The sequence below is a fragment of the Sphaerodactylus townsendi genome, linkage group LG01, assembly GCF_021028975.2.
Source record: "Sphaerodactylus townsendi isolate TG3544 linkage group LG01, MPM_Stown_v2.3, whole genome shotgun sequence".
Lineage (NCBI taxonomy): Eukaryota > Metazoa > Chordata > Lepidosauria > Squamata > Sphaerodactylidae > Sphaerodactylus > Sphaerodactylus townsendi.
The window spans coordinates 54236624-54263098 of NC_059425.1; the positions used below are offsets into that span (position 1 = coordinate 54236624).

General features: G+C 42.1%; 1 protein-coding gene across 2 annotated transcripts in view; it reads right to left on the reverse strand.

The window, feature by feature from the left end:
- UBR2 (ubiquitin protein ligase E3 component n-recognin 2) overlaps positions 1 to 16054 on the reverse strand; it is a 72194-nt gene extending 56140 nt beyond the window's left edge. For both annotated transcript variants that reach the window (XM_048511727.1, XM_048512545.1), the window contains exons 1-6: positions 15943 to 16054; positions 10920 to 11179; positions 6701 to 6779; positions 5401 to 5514; positions 4693 to 4823; positions 1450 to 1588 (exon numbers count right to left, since the gene is read on the reverse strand). In XM_048511727.1, the coding sequence (XP_048367684.1) occupies positions 1450 to 1588; positions 4693 to 4823; positions 5401 to 5514; positions 6701 to 6779; positions 10920 to 11179; positions 15943 to 16020 (801 nt within the window). In that variant the 5' untranslated portion in view covers positions 16021 to 16054. The remainder of the gene's footprint in view (positions 1 to 1449; positions 1589 to 4692; positions 4824 to 5400; positions 5515 to 6700; positions 6780 to 10919; positions 11180 to 15942) is intronic.
- Between the last annotated feature and the right edge of the window lie 10421 nt (positions 16055 to 26475).

The window sequence follows — 26475 nt, forward strand, 5'->3', positions numbered from 1 at the left end:
ATTTACAGAATGGTGATGTTATAAGAAAAATCCTACTGAGGTGCTAAGCTTATCAGTTGTTTTGCACAGGCAACATCCCAGTTGAAATAAGGTACTGGGATCTTGTGAAGATGGATAGATACATTATTTTGCCCTACCAGCATCATATTTAAAATGGGCTTGATAATCACTTCCTCAAGAGGAACTGCGATGTAATTTGTATCCTTGTGAGCTACTTTTAAAGGCACTTGGCACAAAAACTAGTGAGAAATCTAAGGAATACAATTTACCCTATGATTACATGGAGGCACCCTATCTGAGCCAAAGTAGTCAGGGCTACAGATTACACTACAACCCTAGTTATTTTTCTACATATTTTCTACATTTTAATAACCTTCCCCTCTACTGAGTGACAGGATGCTGTCATGAGCAACTCAACCAGGATTACAGGCAGCATCCCACTGCATATATTTCTGTTATTAGCACTTGACATTTATTCAGGGAGCAATAATACATATCCATAGAAACTACATGTTACAGATATTATGTAGCTGTCACAAACAGCAGCAGTCCACATTTCCTCCCCTTCTTTCAACATAATACCCAGTAAACTAAATTGTGTGGGATGACATAATTGTATTTACATGTCCCCCTGTCTCTATCCAATGGCTGCCATTTTGGAGAACAGAGAAATACTGATGCCACATCAAGAATTTCAGTTTACTAGATGTTACAGGCTATGCACTGTGAATCAATTCTTTGACTTAAATTTCTAATATTTTATCTGATAAGCATAAGCAGTTCCTCAAAAACTTAGTTAAATTGCCTGTGATGAAGACTCTTAATTGGAAGTCACTGTGCCTAATAAACTGATTCCTGAGCATATTTAAAAAATTCTCTTTCTTTTATTGTACTGGAGCGTTCCCCGCTTTTCGCAGTAGCCATGTGATCTATGTAACAATTATCTTCAGCGGCAGAAAAATCATGCTTTTTTTAAAAAAAAAACATTCAGTGTCTTAATGCTGGAGGCATTACTCCTGCGGTCCATTGCCAGAGACAAGCTGAAAAACACTTCTGGGTATACCATGTTAGAATGATGGTATGCTTCAAAGGAGAACTACCCAGAGATGCATGCAATTACTTGTTGCAGTGATTATAGATTACAATGTACTGCCAAAGAATGTCAGCCTGGGAAGGCATCCAATAAGAAAAATGTCCCAACTTTCATAGCATGCTTTTCAAAGGAGGGGCTAACCTACACATAAAAGAGCCTGCTCTAGAAAAGGGCCAATTTCAGCAAGAACAACTAAGCTTTGAACTGTACTGGAGTGTTGTTTTAATAACTGTCCAGTCATCTCAGTTCATCCAAGAAGACTTTAATCAGTCAGTTGAAAAGACCAAATATGTTAAACTCACTAGACCTCTTGATTTTGGCCATCATTACAAAATGAGTCTAACAAAATTACTTACATCTCGGTCCACAGTTGTGGCAAAAGCAATGGCCTCCTTTTGAGTACAATTTACAGCTTTTTGAAGAGTATAAATAACTTGTTCATACGTGTGAACTTCATCATTAAAAAGCATGCAGTAGTAGGTATCGCTCTTCTCACTGTAAAGACAATACCTGCATTTAGTATTCATAACAATTTAGATGAACCCAGGAATCTTCTTTGGCACCATTAGACTTAGAGAGGCTCCAATAAAGAGCAGTTATACTGGACTCTATAAAGCAACACAGCAAAGTAGCCAATAAAATCATGAATGTTTGACAGCCTTACAGTGTAAATACCACCGTCTCTCAAAACTCTCTGAATTGTATCATTATTTGTATTGGATTTTTATAATTGACAACCATAAGCCCCAATTTATCATATCTCATTAAAAACCTTTAATCTGAAGTTTTTAATAAGACAAGGATGCTTTAATAATGGCTTTTCAATTCCAGAATTCACTATTATCACTGAAAATCTTGACATAATCATAGATTTGAAATTTGGATTAGAATCACTAAGTGGCTTTAACTCTCTAGCTTTGTTTCAATGTAACATCTAATTAAACTAAACTATGGTTACTGGATTATCCAAATACAGGGCACACCACTTACCATGGTTAGTTACACCAGCATCTGAAGGGGGCTTAACTATGGCGTCACATTACATATGAATGCAGCATTCTGGCTTAATCTTGGTTTGTTTGCTGCCTTCACAGCCTCCTTGCAGACAAAAATTCTCTAGCCTTTCAGTGCCTCTCACCCACAGACATTTCTGCTCCTGCATGCCAGGTAAAAACTGGGTCTGAGTACAGCCCATAATTTGAAGAGTCACCAGCTATTGATAAAGCAGCTGGTGACACTTCAAGGCTTCCTGGATAGCAGTTGCATCTGTACATGGAAGGTGGAAGAGAGCACAAATATGCTAAAACCAAGATTGAAAACGGACAAAAAGGGCGGGAGAGGGAGGGGAAGATGTCAACATAGATCAGGGGTAGGGAACCTGCAGCTCTCCAGATGTTCAGGAACTACAATTCCCATCAGCCCCTACCAGCATGGCCAATTGGCCATGCTGACAGAGGCTGATGGGAATTGTAGTTCCTGAATATCTGGAGAGCCGCAGGTTCCCTACCCCTGACATAGATCAAATCAGGTAACAAAAGAGGTTGAAAAAAAAGAAGAAACCCTGTATATGGAAATATCAAGTTCAATCCCAAAATGGCTAAAAATCTTTAATGAAAATGTAAATATTAAAAACAGCGCATCAAAATCTATCAACTTTTGTTATATATATCGATATCTTCCCCTAATGTAAAAACCTCTTTAGTAAAATTACACTATTACACATGGGGATATCACACACTTACAAGCATCTTTTCTATAGCGTGGTACAGTTATAATGGCCCAATCCAGATGGGGGGGGATCAGCATTTGCGAGTAGTGGAGGCCCGTGCCAGTGCATTTGCCCCTCATTGCTGGTGTACACTGTCAGCGAGAGCAAAGACACTGCGTGCGGGCACCACTCAGATCCAGGGTCAAACGCAGAACTGGGCGCCACTGGGGAACTATCGGATGTCTGGCATCCAATTGGATGTCGTTACATGGAGTGGTGGATCAGGGGCATTCCCAAGGGTGGAGCTGACTTTAGCCAATTTGTACCAGAATTCCAGCCCAGGGACACCTCCTTCCGCAGCCACAGACTTATGGCACATGATGGTGTGGTGTAAGTCTGCCTCCCCGAAAGGACTATTGGGGTGGTAGGAGGGTTTTTTATGTCTGTCCTCCTTCCACCATCAAATGCCCCTTTGGAGGTAGCAAAGCACCACCGGTGGAGCTCGCCCCTATCTGGATTGCGCTGTAAGTTATATAAAATACATGCATACAAAATGTATTTTGGCTGTGAGGCCTTCCACAGTGGTTTACATTTGTACAATATGCATCATACAAAGTTTTTCTTAAAATTACAACACGCCTGACCAAAGCACTGAACATCTTAAAAAAAGAAAAATGGGGAAAAACCCAACAGTCTAGATAATTTGTGAGTGTGTAAGTAGTTTACAAAATTAAAAGCAAAATATAATTCTTAAGGTTATTGTCTAAATATATTTAAATTATTTATATCTATGAGATGTAAAAACTTTTACATGAACTGGATACTTCTGTGTTGTTATAATTAATTAGGACCATCGGGGATAACTTTGCAGATGGTGATAGTTAGTTGACCATGTTGTAACTTTAACAAAAACACTGTATGGTGTGTATTGTAAAAATTTAAACCAGTGAGGAAGCCTCATGGCTAAAACACATTTGGTGTGAATGTATTCTATGTTATTAATAACTGTACCTAGTCACAGGAAAGATGTGTGTAAGTGTGCAATATCCCCATTAATATATGTGCTAATTTACTACAAAGTTTCTTTACACTAGAGGAAAGTACCTATATAGGTAACAAAAGTTGATAGATTTTAAAGCACAGATTTTTATTTTTACAAATTGATTACAGATTTTGTGATTTAATATATTTTCAGACCTTTCAGAATTAATCTTAAGATTCCTATGTGCAAGGTTTTTCTTCTTTTTTTTCAACCTCTTTGGTTTCTGAAACTAGGATTTACCAAGACAAACAGGACTAAATAACTATTTGCAGGTAAATCCTGGGTTCATAAATAAACCATTGCTAAAATAAGGTTTCATGTTACATCTGAGTCAAGCCTAAACTAAGCCTCATCTGCATGATGGGAGAAATAATCTGACTCAGAGATGGCTGATAGTGAACAAGCTAAAGATTATTAATTAATGTGCTATATACCAAACTGAGCCTGGAAACAGTACTTCCAAAATGAATTCACAACACATCTTGAAAATCCAGAAACACTAATGATCAAGACAGACCTATTCAAAAGTATATGGCATTAGCAACTTGTCTAAACAGAGCTTTGACAGGATTTTTAGTTGACAAAAAGGGGGAAATAGTTACTTCTTTCATGTAAAAAGTCAGTTAGAATTCCATTTCTCTAAGCATTAGAGAGATCCACTGCAACTTAAGAGAAGCATGTTATAGAAGGGTAAGCTCAACATTAAGTACTTGTCAAGTCAATACAAATGGAAATGAGGCACAAAAAAAATTCAGTGGATTGCACCCAGTGTATGAATTGGGATGGAATTAATACCTTGAACATGAACATTTGTGCCAATCTTGAAAGCCCAAACAGAACTTTACTTACACAGTCTCTAATCCTGGTGGCAATTCATTTTCTTTTTCCCATGTTAGTATATCTACAGCATATTGAAACATGATAGCAAAAATATTATAAACTTTTGCTATCATATCTTCTGACATGTGCACAAGAGGATCCTAAAATAAGACAGAAAGAAAATTAACCAGACATCACATTTTATAACTTTTTCCTAGTACAGGGGGCACAAAAAGAATATATTCTTTTAATTAAAGGGGCTGATTTCCTTAAACACTATTTTTTTACTCTGAAAAGAGTTGTTCTAAGCTATTAACAATCTGTTTTTAAGATGTGTTTTTAAAGGGTGGATTTTAATTAATACCTTTTAATGTTTTGTTTTTATTATTTTTTATCCCATAAAACAATTTCCTAGAGATGCACCATAAGAATTTCCTAAACAAATAAACACTACTTTCAGGAAGATGGCATGGCTTATGGTAATGCTACCTGCCTCTCCATTAAATTTCCCAAAATGATAAACAAAATCCATAAATAAAATACAGTCTCCTGGATTAGCAGTTTTGAGGCAGTCCTGCTTCCTTCAGCAGGAAGCTTTGCCCACACTTGTAGAAGTGCTATTATATGGTACAGGTAAGCCTACAATTAGACAGATCTCAAGAATAAAATCTGAGCTTTACTCCCTTTTGCTGAATAGCAGCAGTACATCATAATGTCAAAAAGACTGTACATCGTTACCTCTTCTTCTGTTGTCTCCGAAGTGTTATGTTCATGTTTTTGGCAGTAAGGACCTTCCTTCCAAGCTTCAGTATCACCACAATCACAAAAACCTCCTCCACCAGATGTTGTCATCTGAAGTATTATGTAAAGGAATGAACAATAAAGTCTGCTTGCTGAACAAAAACTTGAGCAACTGAGAAGACAAGGCTCTAATAAAATTTCCCAATGCTGCTGGCCAATGGAAGACTTCATAGAAAAACCCCTTACAAGGTATTTCACAAGCAGATAGCATAATTCAATTCCTTCTGTATGATATATCAATAGGCCCTAGGGAACACCAGGAAGGGGGTGAGACACTGTTAAACATCAGCAGCAGGGGAAAAAGGAATCCTTGATTTTAGGAGGCAAGCAGAATCAACCTTCTACTTTTACTAGATGTAAAATGCCACAGAAACTGTTCTAGTTCAAGTGTCTGCTTGTTCTGCAGCATCCACAGAAGGTGGGGATGGATCAGCCTGCCAGCAGCAAAATATATCAGAGTCAGTCAGACAACTAAAGAAATTATACATTACAATTGTTTTGTTTTGTATGAATCAGGAAAGAATATCTTTAATTTATTTTATGACACTTGCAATGCAAACCTAAGCAGAGTTACCCTTTCCTAAGTCCACTGACCTCAGTGAGTATTAAAGAGCACAACTCTGCTTACGACTGTGCTGTCAGTCACATATTCATCTATACTAGTTCTAATTTTAGGTTAAAGTAAAGAAACGCAAACCAAATGGTAATTTGACTTCCAGTATCATTAAATAAAAATCTATTGCATAGTCTCAGTTTTTAGCACACTGCTTGTTTAGTGATGAAGGCTCTAGTAGAAACTTTTGATGAACCTGATGATAGTTTTCATATTAAATTGACAATGCTAAGTGACTTGTGAGAATAAGAGATGACATCCTAACTGGCAGATATGTTCATTTATTGTGTACTATTACATTCAATTAAAAAAAAACCTCTACCTATTCTACCTTATTTAAGCTTACGAACTGCAAAGTAGAACTCCTAATTCATAAAAATTCCAACACTTCATTTTGATCAATGTAATACCTTGTGTGAAAACACCCAGGACTGCCTGGGCAAGAGAGAGCATTCCCTACCTGCCACAGCACTGATCTATCTACTGAGAGAATGGGAGGAAAGGAAAAGATGAAACAATAGTCCTACAGCAAAATCTACTACTAGTTGATTTCACCAAGAAATAGTGGATACTAAAATAAACATGTCACTAAAATCAAAAACATATTTTAGCAATTTTACTAACCCTGTACCGATGTTCTCTATGAATACTTCCCAGAAAACACTCCATGCATAACACACATGTTGGGTCAACCGCACAATCTCTGAGGGGAACAAGAGAAGAAAGAATAAACGTGGAAACAGCAATCAACCTTTCCAGTCAAAGCCTACAATAGGCAAAAATACAGCACACAGAACATGACCAACGAACCTCTTGGAGTCAGCATGGAAGTATTACAGGAAGAAGCAGCCCCATGGGCCAAACTCAAACCCCCCCCCCCCCCCCAGCCCTGAGCAATGTAGAAGAAGATTATGCAGGACAGGACAGCATTATGCAATGTAGGAGAAGATTATGCAGGACAGAATCGACAGGAAAGATGAGTGTTTACAGGAACAGGTCTGAGGCAGCCAGCAAGCCAGGGGCATATCTGTACCAAGTGACACCCCTTGTGCCCAGCCCCCGACCAAAATCCCCCTGCTACACCCCCGACCAGCAAAAAAAATTCAAATATTTGTCCTAGCCTTGTCCCTGGCCTCAGTGTGTTGCCGCTGGCCTTGTCACGCTTGGGGAAAGGTTTGATTTTTTTTTTGCTGGCATGGGCGTGGCAGGGTGAATGGGGGGAGTTTGGTGAGGGGGTTGCTGAGGGGGGTGAGGGGTGTTCAGCTGGGGCCTGGGCATGGGGGGAGAGGTAGGGGGGGTCAAAATGTGCCCCTGTGACCCAGGCAAATTGCATCTGTCCCACTCTTGTCCCACCCCAGATACGCTACTGCAGCCAGTAGGTGCATGGTGCTATAGGTGGCCTGAGTAGTGCTGTGTTTGTAAGCAGCTAGAAAAGATGTTGCTGTGTGGAAGCAACACATCTAACTACTACTGACTTTGTGGCTCCCGCTCTGAATTGTCTAATATGTCTAGACCTTGGTTTGAATCTTTGGACAGATTACCTTGGGACTTGCCACTGTGAGTTTAGGAACTTTTGCTGCTTGACCTTGGAACTAAACTCCAGCCCTCACCCTTTCCCCAACAGCGACATGAGAATACTGCAGCTGAGTGCACAGAAATTTTACTGAGGAGCTGCTCAACTCCAAACTACTGCCTTTATTTGGCCACTGACTAGCCTTCCTCTGCTCCACAGATACATGGCATGGTGCTTATGGCACAGTGACTGCAAACTTGTCCGGTACCGGCCACAGTGGCTCCCTCACGTGGTGGAAGAATCTGGAACAGGTCTGGTGGCTCAACTTTGCAAATGGCAATGGGCACATGATCTGTTGAGGAAAAGTGGCAATTGCACACAAGGCATCAGCTGCAGCCTGCCTGCTGAATGTTTCCATCATGTCACAGTGCATCCCATGGCCCAATGTGGCTGCCTCGGGATGTCAAGCCAGTAGCACTGTGGGCTTCAGCTCTTGGCCATGCTGCAGCTGTCCCATTCCATCTGCACAGCCATGACTTCATTCTTCTTTCCCTCTGCTCTATCATGGGAGGGATGCCCTCCCCTGCAACAAGATGACTCAGTGGTTACAGGAGCAAGAATTGGGTAAGAGAGGCCAGGGTCCACCCCAATGCAGAGGTGGTGGTCATGTGTTTCACCTCGCCCCACTCACAACCTGACTATGTCAGCCATCCCCATCCACCCTCCTGGGTCCCCTTGGCCTCCATGTATGGGGGATAACCACTTGCCAGTCCTGCCACACCCATGCCTTTGTCGTCAATTAGTGAGTGACCTCAGGTGGAGCCAGGAATAGGCAGAAAGGGAGTTCACCCATGCAGGTGGTATGTCACCTGTATCTTAGCTTTCTGGTTCCCAGATGCTTGGCTGCACAATTTGAAAAGTAAATTTGGAGGGAAGGCTTGGCTTTGCTTTTCCAGGAGGGTTGCTGTGTGCTGGGTCTTAGCCCATTATGCTAAGAGTAAGCCCAATATGCAAAGTGTCAGACTGATGGTGCAAAGTGCTAGCTCTGAATGTTTGATCTCCCCCACCAAGGGTGCCCATGTTCCTGTTAAATCTGCACATCTGGTAGTTATCGGACAGTATCACAGGCCATGTACCTTACCCGCTGGGCCCAGCTATTGGCTGCTGCTCTGGGGGCTGGCCTGGCTTTTACTTCCGCCCTATTAGCCAGCTACTTGGTCAGCTTCCAGAGCTGACTATGGATGAAAAGGCAAGTCTGTACCAATTTTTTTTTCGGGGGGGGGGGGGGAATTTCTCGCCATTCAATAATGCATCTGTATGGGTTGGACCTTGGTTTCTGCTGGCATAATTTTGTACTGGTAAAAGTGGGTGTTCTTAACATCAGCCCCATCCCTAAAAACACCCCCTTTGGAGCTAGGGCAAATCTCTGTGCTGTAGCTGCCCCCCTGCACTGGCTGTGCTGGTACTTCTGTGTTGTACACCCACACTGCTCCCTGGCTCTGGTGTATATGCCCTGGTGCCTTCATAAATGCCCCTTTATACTGGTGCCTTCACAGCACTTTTGGGCCCTTTCTTTGGATTGTTAATTTCCATACACTTGCTTTAAAATTAACATTTTCCCCAGGAACATTATCAGAGGCGTTCCTCCCATTGGGCAAAGTGGGCAGTTGCCCAGGGTGCCCCCTTGTGGGGGGCGCAAAAACTGCAGATTCGTTGGTGGGATTTTTTGTATTTTCAGTGTTTTTCCGTTTTTGGCCTGCAGAGGGCGCAGTTTTTAGGTTAGCAGCACCACAATTTCAGGGATGTTACAGGAGACTCTCCTGATGCTATCACCCAGGTTTGGTGAGGTTTGGTTCAGGGAGTCCAAAGTTATGGACTCCCAAAGGGGGTAACAAATCCCCCATTGTTTCCAATGGGAGCTAAAAGGAGATGGGGCTACACCTTTGAGGGTCCATAACTTTGGACCCCCTGAACCAAACTTCACCAAACTTGGGAGGTATCATCAGGAGAGTCTCTTACTGATACCACCAGGTTTTGTGAAGTTTGGTCCAGGGGGTCCAAAGCTATGGACTCCCAAAGGGGGTGCCCCATCACCTATTGTTTCCAATGGGAGCTAACAGAAGATGGGGGCTACACCTTTGAGGGTCCATAACTTTGGACCCCCTGAACCAAACTTCACCAAACCTGGGTGGTATCATTAGGGGAGTTTTCTAAAGATACCCTGAAAGTTTGGTGCTGCTAGCTTAACAACTGCACCCCTGACAGCAGGCACCCTCCAAATTTCCCCAGATTTTCCTTTTAACCCCCCCCCCCCTTGGCATGGATTTAAAGGAAGAATCTGAGGTCCTCAGTTTAAACATTGAAAGTGATGCTGTTTCAGGGTGGGGGAGAATCAACCCCAAAATAGCATCACTTTCAATGCCGTTTAAACTGGGAACCCCAGATTCTCCCTTTAAGGTAGATTTAAAAGGAGAATCTGGGCTCCCTAGTTTAAACACCATTGAAAATGATACTGTTTGGGGGTGGATTCCAGCATCACTTGTTTAAACTAGGGAGCCCAGAGTCTCCTTTTAAATACACTTTAAAGGGAAAATCTGGGGTTCCCAGTTTAAATAACACTGAAAGTGATGCTGTTTCCTTGGATACAACACCATAAAATGTTTTCATAGCAGTAATAAAACATTTTGAAAGCATGCGTGCATGCATGCTTTCATTCATTTATTTATTAGATTTCAAACCACCCACCCCCAAAGGGCTCTGTGCGGTGTACAACAGGCCAAGAACAACATTACACACAACAGGCCAGATCAACATTTCACACAGTAAAATTTAAGTTAAGTTAAAACCATTTTGAAAATGTTTTCCAAAAAAATTATTTCTGCTGTGTGGCAAGGCCTATTGCTGTGTTCAGATTTGTGAGTTGTGGCATGTTCTATAATGTGATGGTGACTTTGAAACAACCTGGTGTAAAAAATCATTGCTTGGTCACAGTGGGGGAGGGCGGCTGCCCATGGGGGAGCGCCAAACTCCAGTTTGCCTAGACACGCCACTGGGCGTAGCTACAAGGGGATGGGGGTGCGCATTGCATTGGGCACGTGCCTGGGGGGCATCAAACTCAGATTTTGCCCAGGGCTCCAGTTTGCCTAGTTACGGCACTGAACTCTATAGCTTTCCAGGTTTCAGAGATCTGCCACATCACCTACTACCAGACAAAGCAAGTGCTCTGTCAACTGAGTCACAATCCTACCTAATATAATTCATATCATTTCAACATTAAGGGACCTAAAAGTTTCAGAGAAAAATGTAAGAGTTAAAGGAAAATTTAGTTACCTGCAAGAGTATGTAGGCTCTCCAACTTTAAAAACCCGGCCACAAAGATGTGAAGGTTTGTTTGACTGTTCAAGTTTCTGAAACCCAAATGTAGGATCTTCACCACAAAGGTACCATTCCATCGGACCTAACAGAACATGTTGTGTAAGCATATCTTCTCTTTGTGGGGCTGGGTTAGGACCCCTGCAGTAAATTTTGGGAACATAACAGGCTAGATGTGTGTATATTTCTTTGGGAAGGTCAGAAGTTTGCAGCCATTTCTTAAAGAAAACAAAGGAGAATACATTAATGCAGTTCACTGAACTTAAGTTGTTGTTCCAAAACTGGCAGACTTTCAAAAAACTTTCAGAAGGCAGACACAAATATCACTCACACACAGAAAAATGCATAACCCTTGCTTGAATAAAAGGTGCAATCCTTTTGAATAGAAAGTGCTGTCCTCAATTAATTAGTTCTGGCAAGAGCCACAGCATCAAAAGGCCTTACTACTGAACATTTTCTTCAACAGAATTCTGCTGAAACATTCGGGGTTGCAAAAGTGAAAACAACAACAATAACCAAACTGCACCTGTAAGTTTCCAGCTGGAATGAAGGGATGAGTTTAGAATTTTTAAAAAGTTAACCAACAGGAACAGTTTGAAAGGCTCTTATATTCTCTTTTCTTTTAAAACTACATTCATTTACAAATAAAGAATGCCAAGTAAGTTTGCAAAGCTTGTCAGGAACAAAAGTGTATCAGCATCAGTTCACATAACCTGAAATAACCCAGTTGTCATGTTTTGTGTTTTTGTAGTATGTAGTGCACAGTTGTGAGTTGACATGGGAGGGGACTAGGGAATTCAGATTACACAATCAAGACCAATAGCTACTTTTCAAAGAAAAGTTACTTGTCACTGCCACTAAACAGAAAGGTATGAAAGTATGCTTCAAACTTTGATCAGGTTCTGTGGGAATGGGAAAACATAGTAAGCCCACCACTCAATCACTGGCTTATCTTCCACAAAACTCAGCCCTTCTCCAGCGGGTTGTGAGAATCTGTTCAGAATAAAGCACATGAATTATGAAAACTGATTATACAACTCCTGTCATTACTCTCATAGAATCATAGAGTTGAAAGAGATCACAAGGGCCATCAAGTCCAACCCCTGCAATGCAGGAACACACAATCAAAGCACTCCTGACAGAGGCCATTCAGCTTCTGTTTAAAAACCTCCAAAGAAGGAGACTCCACTACACTCCAAGGTAGTGCATTCCACTGTCAAACAGCCCTTACTGTCAGGAGGTTTTTCCTGATGTTTAGGTGGAATCTCTTTTCCTTCACTTTGAACCCATTGCTCCTGGTCCAAGTCTCTGTAGCCACAGAAAACAAACTTGCTCCCTCGCCAACATGACATCCCTTCAAATATCTAAACATGGCTATCAAGTCACCTCTTAACCTTCTCTTCACCAAACTAAACATACCCAGCTCCCAAAGTCTCTCCTTGTAGGGTATGGATTCCAGACCTTTTACCATTTTGGTTGCCCTCCTCTGGACACGTTCCAACTTGTCAGTGTCCTTCTTGAACTACAGTGCCCAGAACTGTTTTTTTGTCTTCAGAGTGAGAGTCTAACCAATGCAGAATAGAGAGGTACAATTACATCCCTCCCAGTGATCTAAGGCCAGGGGTAGTGCAGGAACCTCTTGTTCGAGCATCACGCATGCGGCTCTCTTCTGCCCTTACGCTGTATCCTGGCAGGCAGGCTGCCCGGCTTCATCGCGCCCACCCTGCAGGCAGCAGGGGCGGGTGCATCCATCGCGCTTCTCCGGGGTGAGCGGGGTAAAAGGTTAAAAAAGCCCTATATATGTAAGGTATTTATCTTTATTTTTAGTATCAAAAAAATTGACTGCGGCTCCAAGTGTTTTCTTTTCCTGTGGAAAACGGGTCCAAATGGCTCTTTGAGTGTTAAAGGTTCCCTACCCCTGATCTAGACACTATGCTCCTACTGATGCAGCCCAGAATCGCACTGGTTTTCTTGGCCGCCGCATCACACTGCTGACTCATGTTCAGTTTGTGGTCTACTCTGTAAAGCTTGACTCTTCAACCAAGTCAGAAGGATTTTTCCAAAAGCTGAAGAACATTTTCAAGCAATCTCACCACCAGAAGAAACTGAATTGCCACTTAGATGATGTAGCTTCATTGCAGTGTTTCACACATGTTTATTTCATTGTGCCTCAGTATAAAACATCAACTTTAATTTTGCCAATATTTAAGAGTTTTCTGGTAGAGCTTTTCTGAAGCAACTCTAATTTTCCTGCACACTTTCTGATCCCTCAAAGCTATGGTAATTGATCTACAACATCTAACATTTATCTTTAGTCAGCAGGAAACTGGAGATTTTTCCATTTGGCAGTAAGCAAAGACTGCTGAGAGGAAAACTAAGGCACAATAGTTTTATTCTCAGTTCCTTTTAAAAGATGAAGACAGGGGAGATATACCATGCAAAGTTCTTTCTTAGTGTACTTAGTGTACAAAGTTCTTTCTTGGTACACAAGGAAACTTGTGTACTGGGCCTAAACAGTACACTAAACATTAAAGAAATTTTGGGGATTTTGTGGCATCAGCTGCTGAAAAAAAGTCTAGCTGAAAATCTAGCCTGCAAACACTACTATTGTTCATTTGCCTCAAAATTGTGAATACTGCTATAGCACATCTAAGAAGATGTTAATTTTATCCCAATAGAACTCATGGCTTTTCCCCAAGGATCCTGGAAATCATGATGTTGTAACAGTGATAAGAATTCTTGACCAGACTGATAGCAGCTTCCCTCATGGTATTATGAATGTCAAGGGAGAAAGACAGAGCAAAGAGTAATGACCTGGATCCAAACTAGCCCCAGCATGAACAGAAGTCAGTTCCTCTCCTGCACATGAAAGACGGGGTGGAATTTTTATGATTTTCCCATTATGTTCCCGCATCTTTGCCATGTCCCACATCATTCCCAAGCATTCCTGGGCTTTTAAGGGCCTGTGGAACTGCAAACAGTGAAGGGAGGAAGTCTATTAAAATAAAATTTAACTATCCTGATCGTTCACTGTAAGACAACTGAATATTTATAGTTTTCACTCTATACTTATTAAAAACTCTATGCTTATTCCAATAGCCTTTCATTCTTGAATAGTGAAAAATTATGTTCTCATAAATTCCAATATCTTTTGTAATACAGAAAGCTATATTTTTCAGTTACTAAAACAGGATAGCTACACAAAGTTTTATCTGCTTGTCAATCATATCATAAAACCTTGTATTTAACACTCAAGATTATTTCCTTCATGAAAGCTTTCAAACTCCATAGGCCCCAACACTGCAAATAACTGAGCATCAAAAACCATTAAAAATCAACCCCTGCCCAAACATACATAAATAAAATATACACAAAATATGCAAACATTAGTTATGAGGGAGAACCTTGTTGGAACACTGAGCCCTTCGGGGGAGGGCGGTTTATAAACCCAATAATAATAATAATAATAATAATAATAATAATAATAATAATAATAATAATAATAATAATATTGCTTCTGTTTTTTAATTTTATATTTAAAGAAAAATAGCCTATAAATATATATACTCTTGAACCTTGCAGAGAAGCAAAATGTTTATGACCCTTTGCTTGCTTGTCTCACGTCATCACCTGAGTGGTGTGTCTAGCAACCTATCTGATTGGTAGGAATAATCTGCCTGGAGGTTTTGAAGTTGATTTAGTCCACACTGCCAATAAACCCTCCCTAGAGCAGGTCAGAGGAACAAATGCTAGTCCCATAACCAACTTCATAACCATAAAAGAGAACACAGCAGTCAAATTAAGAGGCAAACTGAAAAAATACTCCAAAAAAAGGGGCAAAACTGACAAACTTCAACCTACCACCAGACAGATGAAACATAAACTCAATGGGAACAAAACCATAAAGATAGCACAAAGTTACAGCAGCCTGTAGTTAAGGGATTCAAATGGAGCCTGACATTTCTAATAAAATCTTAAGAGCAGAAACATCAAATAATGAGGGTGGAGGGAATAATGGAAAGAATGTTACCCAAGTCCCTTATGATAACAATTTAGAAACAAAACATATACCAAAACAGTGCCATTTAGGAGGGCCAATCTCTAGCAGGCTGAGGATTACACAGAGGATGCCACAGAAGGCAAAAAGAAGTACATCGTCACTCTGGTTGATGCAGTCAGCAAGTATATTCCTGAAATCTACCCCGACGAGCCAGTCACTATTACAAATTATATGACAGCACATAATTAACCCTGCTGCAAAAGGTGTTTCACTGAAACATCTCTTGCCCGTCTATCCATGTCTACTGTGCCAACTTATTTGCAACAGCAGTAAGACCAGACAAAGTGCGGTACACACTCTTGCATGCAACAGCAAACTTCATCCGTTGAAGCGGCAGATTGCTCACTCCTAACTCTTTCTCCCAAGAAACACAGCACCGTCTCACTCACAAAAGGCTCACTCACAAAAGGATCTGGCTTTTCCCTTAAACACAAAAGCAAGTTCTTCTCCAGCTACATGCAACCTAAACCAACACTTCCCATCTGTTTGCTTTGCAAGCCTTGACTCTCGATCTCATTCCTTGCCAACACCTATCTATTGCCTGCCCTCTGGTCTACTTCTGTCACCGTCCCCGCAATTTCACAGTCCCCCCGCCCCGCCGCCTCACTCCTCCAGCAACCCCTGGGCGCCCCTCTATTTGCAGCCCTTTCACCGAGCATCCCCGCAGCAGCTCTCTCTGCCTTGCCCAGACGACTACCCAACTCCCGTGGGCATCCTTCCCAAGCGCCTTCCTGTTTGCCTCCCAACAGGCCCGGTGCGTCTCCCCACTCCTTTACCTCCGCCCTTCGTTGTGGCCCCCGTCCCTGACACCCTGCCCGTCTCTACCCTCCGTCTCTTTTTTCCAGCCCCTGCTTTCACCCTCCCTGGCCCTCGCCTGCGCCAGACGACGCTCGCGGCCCTTTGGGAAACGACGAGCCTCACCAGGGCCGTCTCCTCCGCGGAACATGCCAGCAAACTCCTGTCAATGCCCTGAACCTCCGTCTCCAAGTCCGACGCCATCTTCCTTCCTTCCTCCCCTCCTCCTCCTCCTTCGTCGCCAAGTAAATGACACCCGGAACCGGACCCAGCCGGCCTCTCTAGCAGGAGAGCTGGTTTCCGCTTGGAGGCCCTCCCTTCAACTCCACCTCTACTCAATCGATCCCAACCTTGGGAAACCGCTCTCGAGCCTCCTCCCCCTCCATTTGAGGATTGCGCGTGGTATCATGGGAGTTGTAGTCTTTTTCCTGAGAAGCGCTGAAACGAAGTTCTTTGATCCCTTCGTTGAAGATACGTGTCATTGTCTCCCCAGTCCCCGCTCCCTCCATACCCCGTCTCTCTGCTAGTTCAGGGAATCAGCAGGCCTATAGAAATAATATGTGTCACAAAGTAACCTTAATCACACTCACGTATCAGCACATCCCATCGTAGAAACTAAGTCCTTGCTACAGTGAGCTCACTGGTCCTATATCTATCAAGAGTGCCATGAAAGTCAACAACATACGAATGAAATAGAAGTTTCTGGCCTCAGAATGCAGTTTTATGTTTTAAAAGTTAGTTGAAAATTTAAAGCAAAGACACTTCAAACATTTCTTGAAGACTGAACGGGCTGATTGTCCCCCACAAAATGCTCAGTGTGCAGCAAAATAATGGATATTAACCCAATTGAGTTCCTAACGGTTTATCACAAACTGTTTCTGTAGATATACTGTGAAGATTGAAGGACATGGGATTCACCCTTATCTCCCACCACCTCAATATGCTATGAGCTTTATGGGGGTTTCACTATTTTATGAATGCAGGATATAAACTGGGGAAAAAAAACAGTTTGGTGGGGAGGGGGTGTCCTAATTAATTGCACACACTCTAGAAAGCTGCAAAGAGACTATAATATTTAGTAGATTCTGGTATAGAAACGAGGTTTATGAGATACATTTGTAAGATTGCCAACCTCCTGGTGGTTCCTGGAGATCTCCCAGTGTTACATATCCAGATTACACAAATCAGTTCTCCTGGGGATAATGGCTGCTTTGGATGATTACTTTATGGCATTATACCCTGCTAAGGTGCCCCTCTCCCAAAATCCAACCTCCACAGGTTCTCCTCCCCTCCCCCAAATCTACACATATTTTCCAATCCAGTGTAGTGTAGTCCTGCTCTTTCCTGTCTGGAAAAACACATACAATGAGAAGAAAAAAAATACTTCCTATATTTCTGAATTGTACATCTGAATTGTACAAGGCAAGGTGCGTAGTTGACTGCTCATATAGGACCAAGGAACTGCTGCAGCAGAATTCTGTGACAGATATAGATTGTTGAGGCTTAGGGCCAGGGGAACGGGGAAATATACATGTAATCCCTTCAGTCAACAATTATGTGCAGCTCTGTTGGGTGTGGTGAAGAGATTTCACAATCTGTTATTCTTGTGGCATTTTTTCACAGGAGAGAACCTTACTGAAACCATCTGCATTGCACAGTGCTTTTTTAAATGTATGTTTGTAAATTTATTATGTTGAAGCCATAGACCCTAACATTACACACATGTACACACAACTAAAACAATACAGAGAATATTGAAAATCACAATACATCAGACCTTCACAACAGCACTCAACAAAAAAAAGAAAATGCATAATATAGAATCTAAGATATCCTAGTAGGGTCCAATAAAAGGATAAAAAGGATACCTTATTAATTTACTGTTTCCTCTGGGTTAACACAAAAGTTGGATTAACTTTGGCCATAAGAAAATCACTATGATCATCATCAGATCTAGGAAAGACAATTAAGGCTTCATTAATTCTGGTCTGGATGGCTGCATATATTGGACAATATAACGAACAATGAATAAGATCTTCAATTTTGCCAAGGTCATAGGGAGAAGACACAAATCCAGATGACTTTTATTAAGTCCTCCCTGACAAACAGCTGTAGACATGGATAGGAAATGTGCCTTAGTAAAAGCTTTCCTTAAAGAGGGTTTGGACAAAAAACCTGTTACAGCATCTAGGCCCACTCCGCACAGCAAATGTATAATGGGTTGCCGTCGGGATAAAGTAACCCACTTTCCTGTTTTCATGTTTGCATGCATCTGAGCATGCAGTGATTGGAGCCCATGGAAACAATGCAGGTTGCTGTTGCACCTTCACACAGGGGGGGGGTGTCTATTTTTTAAATTTACCTCCCAGCAATGCGTAGCTACGCAGGCATGCACAAGCAAACCCCCACAACCATGCTGACATCTCACAATACCATGATACGACCACCTGCATGGCTACACAGATGCAAGCCACAAACTTTTTAAAAAGGAAAGTGCAGCCAAATAAAGTGCCTCCTGCCTGGACATTTGCCTGCAAGCGACTGCAACCTGGAAATTTTCAAATAGCGTGATTCTAAAAAAATCGTGTGATTCTAAAATCACGAATAGCGTGATTCAAAAAAAAAAACACAACACCAGGTATGGCTGGGATCTGTGCAAAGTGCCCCCCAATTGATTTTTTCCTGTTTTAAACCAGTGTTTACCGGCCCGTGCGGAGTGGGCCCTAGAGAGCATATTTATTTACATGGATGACATCTTGGTCTATGGCCATACTGAAGAAGAGCATGACGTGTAAACAAAGTCCTTCACACCTTGCAAAAGGGAGGTCGACAGCTAACAAAGCTAAATGTCTTCTATGCCAAAAGTCTCTCACCTATCTAGGACATAACTGTTAGATTTCGTTTAGAGTCATGGATATGCCCAGTAGTGTGTGTGAATGCAGTTTTTAGAAACTTCTCCAGAGACATAAATGTAAAAGGTAAAACTTACATTTATTCAATCATCTTCAGTTCACAACTTTGTTCCAAGAAAAGGTAGATAGAAAGCACCCTAGTCTAAAGAGATTACTTTCCCTACAACAAGTGGGCACAACTAACGCGCCATCACGTGTGTGGAGGTGAGAGGATGCTGCAGTGGGAAAGGCCCCACTGAGCAGGCTGCCATTGACCATGCGCTCAGGTCAAAGGCTAGAGCAGAAGTGAGGCTAGCATGGGGAAGAAAGGAAGTTAGTGGGCGGTCTCCTGGCCCAGACAAGGAGGGCAAACAAGAGAGGCAACATCACAGTTAGAGTGAGATACACAGCATCCCCCAGTGTCCAGGCATGCAGAAGTCGCTTATTCCAACAATAACATCGGTGAATATGGTGTTAAACCCGTTAAAGAAAATAGAAGTGATCCTGGAAATGGATCCTCCCACTAACACTATAGAACTTATGTTTTTTAGGCATGGTGCACTACCTAGGCAGGTTCTTGACAAACTTGGCAGAAGTCCTACATCCTTTGAATGATCTGCTAAAGTTTGATATTGTAGTCGACCCACGCGGTCAGCGTAAGAACGAGACGAGACGCGGAGATAACATCTGGTGGAGATCGCCAGCAGCGGGAGACCGGAGGTCCGTGTTCCTAGCGAGTCTCCCGTCTGCCGGTTCCTGGCACCTTTTATTGTTATCCTATTGGGGGCGTGTAGGAGGGAGGACTGGGGGGAGTTCCGGGAGAGCGGGAGGTCGGGAGATCATCATGTGATGCATGATCTCATCTGGCTACGTGCGGAGAGGAGCGTAAGCGTCTGAGCCTAATCCTCACCTGGGGGCAAGACCATTGCCCCTGCGCCCGGTGATTGAGCCAGACAGTTCATGACCCGTGACTCATGGGGGGATGAGGAGTGGGGGTGCGATGCGACCGGCAAGGCCGCAGGTCCGTTGGCGTCCCAACGTTCTACTACGGCGCTGCTGGATCAGCAGTGCATTACTACAGATATAGCCTGGCATTGGGATTTGGATCAAGCAGAGTCATTCTCAAAAGTGAAACTATTAACGAATGCACTTGCACTAGCATACTACGGTATGATGTTGATCATCCTACTGTTATCTGCACCAGTGCAAGTAGATATGGCCTAGATCAGGGGTAGGGAACCTTTAACACCCGAAGAGCCATTTGGACCCGTTTTCCACGGAAAAGAAAACACATGGAGCCACAAATACTTTTTGACATTTAAAATGAAGATAACACTGTATATATTGTTTTTTACCAATTATAGTGTATTGCTTATGAAAGCAGTGGCTTTCACATCATGCACGGGCTGCACACACAGAGAGAGAAAGACACACACACACCCATTCTCCCCATGGTTTTTGAGCACTGAGTGCGTGCAAAATAAATATATTTTATAAATATGAATATAATAATGGAGATGGGGAAGGAGAAGTCGTGGCTGCCTAATTCTATTTCCGTTTCTGGGCAGGTTTTTTTTTTGGGGGGAAGTGCTTTTAAAAGGACGCATGCTAGTCATTATGGCTGAAGAGACGCTTGAAAATGCAACACCTGTTAAAATCTCAGAACCCAGAAGGGCTGCCATTATTCAAAGTACGACCCATTTCAGTGCACTTTCTCTGCCACACTGACCTCATCAGGTGTCTGTTGTGGGAAAAGGAAGGGAAAGGGGTTTGTAAAGCCACCTTGAGTTCCTCCTTACAGGAGAGAAAGGTGGGAGTATAAATCCAAAATCATCATCTTCATCTGTATTGAAAACTATCACAGAGTCCTGCTCTTCTTACAACGTCCCCCATCTACTTTCCTGAAAGGCTGTGGGGGGGGCAAGAGCATTGTAAATGGGACCATACTGAGATTTAAAATAATTTTACAGACACTTCCTGAGGACGGCGTATGAAATTGGAGCCCACGTAAGAATGAATAAATCTCTGGAGACTCACTGACAAACCTTTTCTTAAGCAATGCGAATGAGATATGTTGGAGCCATGCTTATCACAAATTAATAAGCCCTATTCCATGATGCAATGTTTGTGAGCTATGATGTATCTTAATCCAAGAAACTATATTTAGTAGAGTTTTTTCTTCAACTCTGCTCTGGAGCTCCCCTTCCTCCACCTGGCTGTGTGTGGCCAGAGGTGCCATCCCTCCCTTTCCTCTGGTTGGCTGGTCCCCAGCCTGGCATCCTCCTTCTAAGGGTGGTGGTGGTGGTGGTAAGGCATGAGTGGTTCCCACCCTTCCATGTCCTTGCAGTGAGCTGGGCACTTTCTGCCTGTCTCTTTTGGTGGCACCCTGATTGCTGCTCCAGATTGGTCTGTAATTGCTAGGCACAAGTGTGGCACATGTGCCAAAAAAAAGATTGCTTCCCTTTGAATTTGTCCTTGATTTCCCAATACTCTCCCCCCTTTGCTGGCTGTCTCTGGAGTTTTAAGATTTGCAGTCCCTGGGGCATCCCCACCACCCAAATCCCAGACAGGATCCCAGAGCTAAACTCAGATATTTCCTGCAGGGTGTTCCTCGTTCTGGAAAATCACCAAGATTAAACAGCCTGCAGAAGCTAATTAACACCGAAAATAATTTGCTAGCAGCAAAACAAGCAGGGAAACCAGCCCCACACAAAGTGTGCTTTCCCAGGTGTGGTGCATGTTGCCACCCCGGGGTGCTGTATGGGGGCTTGCACCTTCCCTCCTTCCCTTTCCAGGGTGTTGGTCTCCCCGTCTGAGGCCCTGGTAGTAGGGGGGCTAGCCTTCTTTAAAGCCCTCAGCCACAGATTGGAGCTAGGAAGGCTCCTTGTCCTAACCCACCACGCTCTTCACTCCCTTTTCCTCCCACTCCCAGCCAGGCTAGGGTCCCTGGTTTGTGCCGGGGGTCGTTCTTTCCCCTGAGACTCTTCCCCGTCTCCCCCCCTTCTCTCTCTCTCTCTCTCTCGCTCCGTTTCTTCTCTGCTTCTCTCTCTCTCTCTTGCTCCATTCTCTCACGTCTGCTTCTCTCTCTCTCACTCTTGCTCCATTCTCTCACGTCTGCTTCTCTCTCTCTCTCTCTTGCTCCATTCTCTCACCTCTTCTTTTCTCTCTCTCTTGCTCCGTTCTCTTTCCTCTGCTTCTCTCTCTCTTGCTCCATTCTCTCACGTCTGCTTCTCTCTCTCTCTCTTGCTCCGTTCTCTTTCCTCTGCTTCTCTCTCTCTCTCTCTTGCTCCATTCTCTGTCCTGTGCTTCTCTCTCTCTCTCTCTCTCTCTCTCTCTCTCTCTCTTGCTCCGCTCTCTGTCCTGTGCTTCTCTCCCTCTCCTCCCACAGGAGGGCTGCACATGAATGACCATGGCCCGGTGTGGGGAGGGCACGGGGCGGGCGAGCGGTGCAGTAATGCACGTGCAAAAGGTTCAGCGTTCTTCCGGCAAGTAAAGCGCGCGCAAAACGTTCTTCCGGCACAGAGGAGGGGAAGGGAGAGAGGGGAGGCAAAACGTCCGTCCAGCACAGAGGAGAGGAGGGGGGGAGCCGAGTAGAGATCTAAACAGTGCGGAGACAAGACTCGTGAGCTAATGCGAGGCCCCGGGAAGGGGCAGCCATGCCGGGAGCCGCACTGCAAGTAGTCAGGAGCCGTTTGCGGCTCGCGAGCCGCGGGTTCCCGACCCCTGGCCTAGATGGAGTACTCCTTCAAGAGAATGATGAAATGAAACCAGTTGTTTTTGTTCCAGAATCCCCGCTGACCCAGAAACTCAATATGCTCAGGCTGAATAAGAATGTTTAGCAGCAGTTTGGAGTTGTGAAAGTTTTTCCAAATACCTCTTTGGTTTGTTTTCCTTTCAACGCTTCATTGACCACAAACCTCTAGTATCACTGATAAACTGGAAAGATTTGGATAAAGTTCCAATGAGATGCCAAAGACTCCTTCTATGATTTTTTAAAAAGTTTGTATTAAAGTTTAATGAAATTTAATACAGTAATATATATTTAAAAGCAAGTAAAATGTTACAATAATAATAATAATATTTCAATTTAACATATTTTAAAAGTTATTGATCGTGCTTGTGAATGGCTCTCTCTTCTAATCTTACCTTTCATCCCACTGTCTCTGCATAAACAAATGCTATACTTTGAATTTCTAGATCTTTTGGCCCCATTGTTTATAAGTTTTTGTTCTTATATCAAGAGAGGCTGGCAAAGTATAATTATAGGATTAAATCACTGGGAACTCCCCCACCACCCACCCACCCACCAGCCATCACCTCATTACTGCCACTCTCTCCTTCCTGGATCCCATAAGGTTTTAGCTCTTGAGGACTTGTCTAATTCTGTTAAAGGCAGTCTAATTCCTTCCTCTAATTGAGGACTCCCAGCAGCATTCTCTGCTTCTAGAACATATTCAGTCCTCATCTGGCTGTCTGGTGATGTTTCCCTTTGGTTAATTCATGTACCATATTTTACTCTAGATGAGAAATTCTTATACATTTGTAAGTCTTAAAGGTGGCAGAGGACTTTTGTTGCATTAATAAAAGCCTGGCCAGGTTTATTACGTACCATGCAGATAAAACAATGAGTTATTAACTCACGAAGTTAGGATTGCTGCTGTTTGAAATTGTGCACTTTTCATGGTGCATTGCTGTTTGGAACTGTGGAAGAAAAGTGGAGGGAAAAAATCCCTCAGCACTCTCTGCTCCACAGCATCATTTCTGAAGAAAACCTCAGGAAAACACCACAAACTATTGTTTCACCATATAGTTCCAGTTATTCCTAGAGCTACCCAATGACACTTCCACGTTTTCCTGGAAGTGACATCATGCTACAGATGATGCAGATACCTCTATGTCTCTGCCTCTAAAGCTTCCGCTGGCCTGGCAACTTTATCATACACAGTGCTACTTACCAGAAACAATTTTATTGTTTGCCCAACTCATATAAGCTCATTTTAAGACTATGTCCTAAAAGAAGACAAGGATCAATATTTTCATTGCAAACCAAGGAAATATTTTCAAGTCTGCCTTAGAAGCTTGGAAACCAACCTGGCTTGGATGAAAAAAAAACTCTTCAACCCAGCTTGGATGAAAAAGGTCCTTTCTGCAGGGCACAAATATGACATCTCAAGGGCATTATAAAATGTTTTTTTGGGAGAATGTTTGCAGTTCTCTCTCCCAAAACGTTTTCATGTTGTTTTATTTCTCTCTACCCAAGTTTTTCACAAATTACTAAACTAGCAATCTTTTTTCATCCAAGTCACATTGAAGATGTATCATGCTTAACCTGTGCAAACAAAGCTGGCAGGAAAAGTATTCTATTTCCTACCCGATTTCTCCCACCTAATTTTAAAGACAAACCCCCCTCCCACACCCACGCACTATTTTGCTACTTACTTTTTTACTGCCGGCTGCCATTTTAGGCTGACTCTCTGCCCACCCACCATTTTGTGAAGTTTCCAAAGGTTTCCTCCCCTGACAATAATGCTGTCCGTCATTTTCCTAAGCGAAGTATAGTGAAATAATCATTATAGCATAACTGTTTCATGAAAGTGCCCCATTCCTTTCCTCTTTTAAACATTTTTTGTTAAAAATGCAAAGCTATGAGGTTGCACATAAGGGTAGCCACGATGGGGGGGGGGGGGTTGTGAGGGGGCAGGGAAGATTCTTGTGTTTATTACCATCATATTTTTATTAATTGTATCATTAATTTTAAGAAGACTGGGTAGGAAATTCCTTCCATTGTTAAACTGCTATACTGTACTGGAGAAAAAGGAGGTATTGCTTGGACAATTCAGGTCTGCTGTAGAAAGTCACCACCAACTGGAGATCTTCTCTCATCTGAGGAAGGGAACCCATAGAAGCAAAGGAGACAGGAACAATGGATACATCTGGCCAGAGCACAGGCAACAAGTAACAGGCAGTCAGATCACTGGAAAATCAGCATGTCTATGAAGATTCCTGTCTTTGTGGCTTCAGAGCTATGCTTACATGGTAAAAAAAAATTGAAAAAGGTTTTTCTGTGCAAAGGAACCAAAACAACACAAATTATTTTCAGGAGCTTAACACACAAGCAGAACATTATGAAAGGGACCATGCAAACAAAAAAAGAAAATGGATATTTTATAATGTCCTGAACACATTATATTTTTGCTGTGCATAAAGGACCAGAGATCACTAGTTTAGTGATTTTTAAAATACCTGGATTGAGAGAAATAAAATGATATGAAAACGTTTTGGAAGAGAGAGCTGTGTGAACATTCTCCCCAAACAATTTTTCTGATGTCCTGAACATGTTATATTTGTTCTGTGAGGAAAGGACCAGAGTTGCCTTTTATTCAGATTGTAGTTCTAACTAGGGAACTTCATTGGGAAGGGACCTGGTCGCACAGGTCATCTGCACCACAAAGTCACTTCCAAGAACCCCCAGAAGTGATGGTAGAAAGTTCTAGGATTCAGGAGAAAATTTATGGTACAGCCATCCTGTAGGGAGCAGCAGAGCACAAACATTTACAATACATAAATGTAGGGAGCAGGATACGAGTATGAACAAACTTTGGAAAAGTTATTGTGATGTTGGAGTCTTCAATGGAATCTATGGAATTGCTGAAGGAAAAATTGGGAGTATATAACAGAGTAACAGATTAAAAAATTAATGAACAAAAAATAAAAGTTATGGCATTTAATATGATAAATAAACAAGAAGAACTGATTAATTAACTATAAAATAGAAAAAAATCAGATATTTAGGAGTTAAGATAACCAAATATAGCATACTGTTATTCCAGAATAATTACAAACCAATATGGAAATAAATTAAGAGAGACTTTAAAAATTGGACAAAGCAAAACTCTCCCAACTGGGGAGGATTGCAATAATATCAATAAATGTACTTGCTAGAATGATTTTCTTATTCCAGCCAATACCAATTATAATAACAGAAAAATATTTCAATGTATGGAAAAAGATTTTCTACACTTAATCTGGGAAGGGAGAAAGACAAGGATAAAATATTAAAAAATGGGATTCCCAAGAAAGGGGAGGATTGGCTTTGCCCGATCTTAAAGTTTACTATTAAGCAGTGGATCTGACATGGTTTAATGATTGGATGTCATTAAAAATTAAAGAATTATTATACTTAGATGGATTTGATCTAACGTACGGGTGGCATGTGTACACATGGTATAGAAAAAAAAACACACAAAGATTTTAAAGATCATTATGTGGGGCAAGCAATTTATAAAGTTTGGGGTTAGTTTAATAACAATGATGATGATGATGATGATGATGATGATGATGATGATGATGATGATGATGATGATAATAGACTCCACTATGGATTTCTGCATATGAGGTTCTAACAACGAAAGCAAGTCTGAAAAGTAATTATCTAAAATCTGGTGATATAATTAGAAAGAGACAGGGGGAATACAAATTAAAAGAAAGATATGAGATACAGGGTATAGTTTATTAATATACAATTGAACTTTTATCTTCCAGAGGAAAAGAGTATAGTCAAGGGGAAAACTGGTTAAATTTGAGTCAGAGGCCTTTGAAAGTGATCTCTCAGAACCACCTCTACTCTGAGTCTTGATCTTGTAGGTCATGTATAGACAATCCATACTTAAACTTGTTTTTTAAGTGTAGCTAATGAAGTTCTCACTTGTTTTGAGGATGCTAGAAGTCACGAATTACCACAAAGCACATGCAACATGCTGCATATTTC